Source organism: Myotis brandtii, unplaced genomic scaffold (genome assembly GCF_000412655.1).
Source record: "Myotis brandtii unplaced genomic scaffold, ASM41265v1 scaffold124, whole genome shotgun sequence".
Taxonomy (NCBI): Eukaryota; Metazoa; Chordata; class Mammalia; order Chiroptera; family Vespertilionidae; genus Myotis; species Myotis brandtii.
In genome coordinates, this window is record NW_005354334.1 from 1,157,262 (window position 1) to 1,166,084 (window position 8,823).

General features: G+C 41.1%; 1 protein-coding gene across 1 annotated transcript in view; it reads right to left on the reverse strand.

The window, feature by feature from the left end:
* Nucleotides 1-1,534: 1,534 nt before the first annotated feature.
* LOC102251554 (glyceraldehyde-3-phosphate dehydrogenase, testis-specific-like) overlaps nt 1,535-8,823 on the reverse strand; it is a 15,868-nt gene continuing 8,579 nt past the window's right edge. The window contains exons 2-8 of the mRNA XM_014534019.1: nt 7,737-7,833; nt 7,240-7,330; nt 7,030-7,148; nt 6,555-6,636; nt 6,115-6,266; nt 5,793-5,955; nt 1,535-1,603 (exon numbers count right to left, since the gene is read on the reverse strand). Coding sequence (XP_014389505.1) covers nt 1,535-1,603; nt 5,793-5,955; nt 6,115-6,266; nt 6,555-6,636; nt 7,030-7,148; nt 7,240-7,330; nt 7,737-7,833 — 773 coding nt within the window. The remainder of the gene's footprint in view (nt 1,604-5,792; nt 5,956-6,114; nt 6,267-6,554; nt 6,637-7,029; nt 7,149-7,239; nt 7,331-7,736; nt 7,834-8,823) is intronic.

An 8,823-nucleotide genomic window follows, 5' to 3' on the forward strand; every position in this document is an offset into this window, starting at 1 on the left:
TTTCTTCTCCTGTCTAATTTAACTCTGCCTCTGCTACTGAAGTATTGAACAAACTAGTGGTAAAGAAATAATTATAATATTATGCATGCTACAGTGGTGAAATTTACATATTGATATGACATTTATGAAAGACAAGTTGGTCGTAGAATTTTCATCGGGAGATGACATTTGAACTAAGTCTGGAAGGATAAGAGAGACTTTGCAAGGCAGAGAGTGAGTTGGAGAAGAATGTTCTAGGCAAAATAAACAGCTGTGCTAATTCATGGAGTATGCTGTGTTCAGAAAATGCTAAGAAATTTATTGTGCCTAAAGAACAGGATACGTGGGCCCTGGCTCAGTTGGTTAGAGCATTGTCCCAATACGCCAAGGTTGCGGGTTTAATCGACCAATGAGTGCATAAATAAGTGAAACAACAAACCAATGTTTCTCTCTCTCAAAATCAATCATTGAATAAATAAAAAAAGAAGAGGATTTGTGTAGCAGATGGAGCCTAGTAGGGAATGAGGACAAATGATAAAGCAGATCCGGATCAGGTTGTGATGTGCTCTTTTCATGTAGTAGGGAACATATTTTGCAAATACTAAATCTGCATTTTAATATCTCAATTAAAGCATATTCCTTTGCATTTCTGTACTTCCAAAATCAAGCAGTGAGGCTTACTCATCATGTGAGGGTAGGAGAAGTACTGTAAAGTGAAGTGGCCTTTGATGAGCTATAAGTCTCAAAGCAGATTGTCTTGACTTCTTTAGGAAGAGAGTATTGAGAGAGAGCTAGGTTTTGCAGGAGACAAAAGGGTTTGCTAAATTCCTTGATTTCTCCCCTTAATATTTCAAAAGCCATCCTATACAGTGTGTGTAGGGAGAACCAAACCAGTCAGGAGGGTTAAGTTGGCAGAGTCTACCCCTTTCGGTCTTGTGGGTTTTAGTAGAAAGACAAGAGGTAGGCCAGGAGCATATTTTCTCTCTCCTTCTGGTTCCTACTTGGAGACAGCAGAGGAATCGCAGGTAGAGGTGGGGCATGAGAGAGAAGAGCATCTGCAATATGCTGTCTTACTATTATCATTGACAATTTAAAGACTACAAACACAGGCATCTCTTTGTAGAGCAAACAGGCTCAGTGGAACACCTACAGGAGAGTAATTTCTTGGTGCTGATGTCTAATTAGAAAATTGTGAAAAGTTATGTACTAAAATACTTCAATCATTTTAGTGTATAACTAAAGAAAAAGAAATAATACAATGTATATATGATTGTATGGATAACCGCAAGTCAATATTATCATATTTTAATTATAGTTACAATGAAGATAGAATCAGTTACAATTCTGATAGGTGTGCCCTTTTAAAAAATATTGTTTTTCTTTCAGTTACGGAAAATGATAACTATGGAAAATATTGAACTGTCCTAATAATTAGGATTAGCAAAGGGATATTGATAAACAGATTCAAATCCTAGGGCATATATTAAAACAAAAACATATATAAAATAATGAGGTCTCACTTAGCAGTAATCTCTTTGGGAGCCTCTCTTCAAATTCAGATATGAGAACCTGGGAAACACAAGCTGATGCAATATTCTAAAACATCCTCCAGGGGAAAGAACATCTACAAAACAAGCACATCAAATTAATTGCGTTCAAGAATTTAAGCCAAAATGCTAACACTAAAAAAGCAATACAGGATCATGAAAATAAATTATTTGCATTATCATTTTAAAGCATTCTCTCTGTTGGGGGACTGCAGTAGTTACTTTCAAGAATATATTCCTTATATAAAATTTGACTACTGTAATTATTTTATCTTGGTTTTGTTTTCTTTTAAAGTATTATTTTAATGATAGCATTTGACTTAATAGAAATAATAAAACTAAAAGCTCCCTATTTGGCCACCCCAACCTGAAAAATGTTAAGGCAAGTTTAATGTTCATAATAAATCCCATCGGGTTTGAGAATATTTTCATGACTATGTATATAAAAGTTCCCATGAGAAACATTTGCATTATGCCACTGCATAAAAAACAAAGCACATTGCAAATGAGGTAGAGAGAACTTAATTAAAAACATTTCACCAAATTTTAATTCTTGAATACCTACCAAACCACTATGGTAATATTCTCATTGACTAGTTAACATGGAAGAAATAATTTTTAATTTTAAGTAGTTTTCTAACAGTATAAACTATCCTGGCTCTAATCTTGGTTTACAGTTTAAAATGTTAATATATGATAATTAGGCTTCCTCCTGAATTACTAGTAGAATATACATAATCACTGTGATATTTGTTTTTATATTTTAATGTATCCAATGGAAAAGATAGTTCTGTGAATTTAGGCAGATATCAAAACTTGTGATGATCTCTGTAGTTAAAATTCTTATACATTATTCAATACTTATACTGATATGTTATCTTTTAGCATTGATATGAATAGCAATCTCACTATTTTATAATAGTACTTATAAAATTTAGAATCCTTGCTAGAACAGGAAGGACTCTTATAAGTTACTTAGTATAAAATCTACTTTAAAACTTTGTTTCTGAGTTATAAAATCAAACGTACTCAAAGTGAAAGAAAAAAATATATATTTGGTATCCATTCATATTTCTGTTGACTATTCTGTGTCTTTGCCCACTTATACTTTTCTATTTGGTTGGTTGCCCTTTTTTCGTTGATTTAAGAGTTCTTTGTGCCTTGGACAAGTAGCTTAGTTGGTTAGAGCATCATCTTGAAATGCCAAAGTTTCAGGTTTGATACCCAGTCAGGGCACATACAAGAATCAACCAATGAATGCATAAATAAGTAGAACAGCAAATTGACGTTTCTCTCTCTCTCTCAAACCAATTTTAAAAAGAGTTCTTTGTATATTAGACACTGACCTTTTGTTTAGCAAATATATCACAAAATTGTCTTCTATTTTGCAGCTTAATGATTGTCATTTACTGTATTTGAGATGATTTTTCCATATAAATATTTACATGATAAGTTAATTGTTCATTTAGTGGCTTCTAATTTTTATGATATTTTTTAAATGTCTACCTCATTCACTCATGTTTTCTGCTTAGACATTTCTGATTTTGTTTAACAAAGATATTGAAATAAATGTTTAGCAATCATTTATGTAAATGAAGGTATAGTTTTCTTCAGAATTAGCACACTTAAACATAATATTGAGAAATTCACCCAAAAATAGAAATTAGGGACAAAGAGATTTATTTAAAAAGAAAGAGATAGATGAGTTAAGAGCTAATATTTCTAAATTTTTAAATATATTTTTATTGATTTTAGAGAAGAGAGAGGGAGAGAGAGATAGAAACACGAATGATGAAAGAGAATCATTGATCGGCTGCCTCTTGCACGCCCCTTACTGGGGATCGAGCCTGCAACCAGGTCATGTGCCCTGACCAGGAATCGAACCGTGACCTGCTGGTTCATAAGTCAATGCTCAACTACTGAACCACACCAGCCGAGCAAGAGTTAATATTTCTTTAAAAAGAGAGAACAGGCAATAGAGTGTGAAGCTTTAACATGTATCTAATAAGTATTCTTACATAATATAATGGAGGAAATGGCAGAGAAACAGCTTTTGAAAAAATAGTAGCTGAGAAATTTCAAATCTCAAGACAGATATAAGTGTTCAGGTTAAGAACAGTCTAAACACTAGGTAGAAAAAATGAAAATAAAGTCATACTAGGTATGTCCTCATGAAACTAGATCACATTAAGAATAAAGATTAAAAATATAATTTTAATTGGCTAAAGTATAAAGAACACCTAGAACTCTCCTACATTGTTGGTAGGAATGTAAAATTGGGCAACCAATTTGGAAAATACCTTTGCAATTTTTTATAAAGTGAAACAAATGCTTCTCATATGAACCAGCAATCACATTACTGAATATTAACCTAAAAGAAATAAAAGCATATGTCTGCACAAATTTCTGCAGGAGAATGTTTATAGAAGATTTATAGTCCAAACTGGAAACAATTCAAATATTCATCAACTCTGGAATAGTGAATGGATAAGCAAATTGTGGAGCATTTATACAATGGAATACAACTCGTCAATAAAAAGACACAAAGTACTAATACATCCAGCAACATAGTTAAACCTTCAAATGATCACATTGATGATAAAAATCAAATGCAAAATTCTGTATGGTTCCATTTACATATCATTCTGAAAAAGGCAAGTCAATAGAGACAATAATCAGATCATTGTCAGAGACTGGAGATGAGGGAGAAATTGAATAACAAGGGTCATGGAAGAACTTTGTGGATTAATGGAAATATTCTACATTCTTGAGCTGTACACATAAAAGAGTAAGCTTTACTGTATGTAAAATATACCTGAATTTTTAAAAAAAAATAAAGAAAAATAAATATTGAAAGCTACCAGAGAGTAAAGGAACACATTTTAACCTATAGCAGGCCTCTCCTCAATAACAGTCAACAGAAGACAATCAAGTAATAGCTTTAAAGCATTGAGGAAAAACAAGTGTTAACCTGAGATTTTATGTCCAGTTGAACAATCATTCAAGAGTGAGGCAAAATAATGACATTTTCAGATATACAGACTCAGAGCTAATTTACTACTTATGGATTCTCGTTAAAAGAACAAATAAAGGATGACTTTCTGCAATAAGTAAAGAAAAACCAGCGGGAACACCTGAGATGTTTTTAATGGTATGTTCACATTTAATTTAAAATTTTAATTAGTACTGCCTGTAAACAAACTCACTACTTTTGTTTTTAAAAAAATCAAACTATCAGCAGGGGAACCTTGTGCGTCTGATGGGGGAGGAGGTGGGGACTGGCAGGCTGGGGCACAGCGCAGAGACAGGGGCGCAGCTGAAATGAGCTTCACTAAGTTGTCATTGAGCAAGGTGCCCGCTTTAGCATCGAAGATGGACTAGTGGGTATCACTGACAAAGTCCGTAGAGACAACATGGGTGTCAGAGTTTCTAAGGAAGCATGTATTGAGCATCTGCTGTGTGCCAGGCCCTGGGAAGATGGCTGGAGCTGTGTAAGTGAAAAGATAGCCCCCAATCCTTGCCTTCTTGGAGTGCACGTGCTAGCAGGACCAACAGTGACCAAAATGGAATTTCAGGTGAAGAAAGGGGCCACAACAAGAACATCTTGCTGAGGAGGGAGGCTGAAGTAAAGAATTGGAGGAGGTGAGGACAAATATATGGCCACTTGGGGGAAAAGTTTTCCAGACCAAAGGAGCAGCAAGTGCAAAGACGCTGAGGCAGGAGATCTGGCTTTCCCAGCCCTGCAGTTCCTATCGTGATTCATTGTGAGCAGCTCCTTGGCAAGTGGAAGTCACGCTCTCCCCCCAGAGGGTTCCTCCCAGGATCCCTCCTCCTCAGTCCCTACCTCATCCTCATTGTAGGCAAGTATGCCAGCCATTGGCCCCTTGGCTGCTGGGAAGATGGCTGGAGCTGTGTAAGTGAAAAGATAGCCCCCAATCCTTGCCTTCTTGGAGTGCACGTGCTAGCAGGACCAACAGTGACCAAAATGGAATTTCAGGTGAAGAAAGGGGCCACAACAAGAACATCTTGCTGAGGAGGGAGGCTGAAGTAAAGAATTGGAGGAGGTGAGGACAAATATATGGCCACTTGGGGGAAAAGTTTTCCAGACCAAAGGAGCAGCAAGTGCAAAGACGCTGAGGCAGGAGATCTGGCTTTCCCAGCCCTGCAGTTCCTATCGTGATTCATTGTGAGCAGCTCCTTGGCAAGTGGAAGTCACGCTCTCCCCCCAGAGGGTTCCTCCCAGGATCCCTCCTCCTCAGTCCCTACCTCATCCTCATTGTAGGCAAGTATGCCAGCCATTGGCCCCTTGGCTGCTGCTTTTATGGCATCCTTGATGGCGGAGTATGTGGTCGGCCGGGCTAGGCGGCAGGTCAGGTCCACGACAGACACGTCTGGGGTTGGTACCCGGAACGCCATTCCTGTCAGCTTCCTGGACAGTCCCACATCGAGGTGGAAGTCAGAACCCAAGGACTTGTCCATCTACCCCCTCACCTCCACCTTCCTCTCATTAGATACTTCAAGGATTGGGGCCCGTCTGCTCTTCCCAGGGTGTGCCTCCCACCCTGGTTGCAGCTTTCTGCCCTCATACCCTTTGAGGTCTGGGATGACTTTGCCCACGGCCTTGGCAGCCCCTGTAGAGGCTGGGATGATGTTCTGGTGAGCTCCTCGTCCGTCTCGCCAGGCCTTCTTGGATGGCCCATCCACTGTCTTCTGGGTGGCCGTGTAGGAATGGACTGTGGTCTTGGGGAAGAAGAGGGCTGAGGTGAGGCCTTCCTGCTCTTAACTTCCCATGCCTCTTTATTTTAGGCCTGAAGTGATAAGCCAGGTGGGGACCACTGGAGGGGCACCTGCCAGCCAGGGTCCAGCCTTGCCTGAGAGTTACACAGTATTTTAAAAGACTCCACCACTGGCTGGCCTTTCCTCATGAAACCAGTCTCTTCCTAGTAAAGTCACACACTAAGCAAATCCTGAGAGGAAGAGGTACAGGTTCCCTGCCATCCATCCTGCTCAGCCCTTTCCCCAACTCACCATCAGTCCTTCCACAATCCCACATCGCTTGTGAATGACCTTGGCAAGGGGGGCCGGGCAGCTGGTGGTGCAGGATGCATTGCTGACACAGCAAGGGAACTGGGAGGTGAGTGTCAGAGCCACCCTTCCACCCTTACCTCATTTGGGGGAGATGCTCAGAGGCTTGGATTTGTGAAAAGTCAGGATGGGGATGAGAAAGGTCATTGGGGATGCCTTCAGACTGAAGGAGGCACCGGAGGTGCAGCTGGGGAACCTCCCCAAGCATATTCTCCAGAAGTTGTGCATTGCTAACAGTTCTAGGGGAATGTTAACGTGGTGGCTGTTAAAACTTTGGGAGGGAGAAGCAGAGGGATGTGAAAGAAGCACCATTGGGGTGGGGATGGGGGAGGGGATGCTAAGTCTGATCCCTTCCCATCACAGGCTGGCATATCCTCTGGGCATCACCCACCCACTTCTGGATGCTGCTGCCCGTTACCTGACAATTTTCATGGAATCAGGATTATAGTCCTTTTCATTCACCCCCATGACAAACATGGGCGCATCTGGTGAGGGTGCGCTGATGACCACACGTAAGGCACCTGCCTGGATGTGGTTCTAGGGAAGGAGGAACACTGGTGTCATGAATTGATGAGATGCTTTCAGTGTCACACCCCTGGCCAGCCCTGTGCACTTTTCTCCCACTTATGGAAGCTTCCTCTTGGGACAGGTACACTCCTGTGGACTCCACCACAAAGGGGCTCCCGACAGACTTCCAGGGGATCTCTCTGGGCTGCTTGCTGTGGAGAGGTGGCAGGGCTGTGAGTCAGTCTCCCTTGCATGGCCTTGCCTTCATAGTCCCTGGCCTTTACTGTTTGAAAGGCTGACCGGACACCTTCCCGCCTGGCCTGCAACCATCCCCACACATACCTAGCTACCTCAGGTGGATTTGACCCTGCTGGTCTTGCCTCTCACCCCAAAACCCCTTTGTGGGCCACTTACCTTGACTGCCCTTCCCCTGCTATGCCTGGGTATATACAAGTTACCACCTCCCCTACTCAGGCTCATTCACCCTCTGTCTCCAGGGGACCACCCTGACTACCGCCAACCAGGTCAGGCCCTTTCTGCATATGCTGCCCGGAATGTAGACTCCAGGAGGGCGAGGCCTGCCACACTGCTTCTGATTCCCTGCCCTCACAACCTCACCATGGCCCTCCTTGCCTCTCATTTCTACCACTCAGCTTCTGCAACAGGGAGCCTACTGCCAGAGGCTGAGCAAGTCCCTGAAGACAGGCACTACATCCTGGGAGCAATGGGGGAGAGGCCTGTAACTGTAGCCTCAGGCTACCCTGGGGTCAGCAGTGGTTAGTGGTTTACATCAGAAAGGTCAAGGCCTTTTTGGTTTCCTCTTTTATAAATTTACTAGAGGCCTGGTGCACAACAATTTGTGCACTCGGGGCAGGGGGGGGGGGATGGATACAATGTTTCGGTCCGGCTGGGTTTCAGTCCGGCTGTTTTCTGGGGTTTTGTTTACCTTCTTATTTGCAACATAGTATATAGTTGCTTAGACTTGCAGATGAGAGGCCGGCAAGTGAGGCGGGGAACGTTGGAGTCTGCAGCAAGCAAGCCTCCCTGCTCGCTTCAGTGCCTGGCTGCTGGCCGCCATCTTGGCTGACAGTTAATTTGCATATACTCACTGATTAGCCAATGAAAAGGATAGCGGTCGTACGCTAATTACCATGTTTCTCTTTTATTAGTGTAGATATTTTTACTTGATAGTTTATCTAACATTTGCATTTAAAACATTAAATATTATTGCTGTTTTCTAAAAAAATCAAACAATCATAAGATTGGAGAGCATAATAATGGATAATTAAAGCATGCTAAGATCATTTTTATGTTTGGAGAGGAATAGAAACACCAAATAATTTAAAATCTGTGAGAACAAATTATAGTTAAATATTATGTTGAAAAATAAGAATTACAACAAAAAGGCAGAATATATAATCAGTAATAAATGACTCAGCAACAAAAAGTAGTGACTAGAAAACTGATGGATCAAGGGACGCTAGAATAAAATTTTTAAAGCAACAAAATAAGAATGATAAGCATATCTACACTAATAAAAGAGAAACATGGTAATTAGCGTACGACTGCTACCCTTCCCATTGGCTAATCAGGGAGATATGCAAATTAACTGTCAGCCAAGATGGCGGCCGGCAGCCATGCAGCTGATGCGAACAGGGAGGCTTGCTTCCTTCAGTGACAGAGGACTCCAACGTTCCCCGCCTGC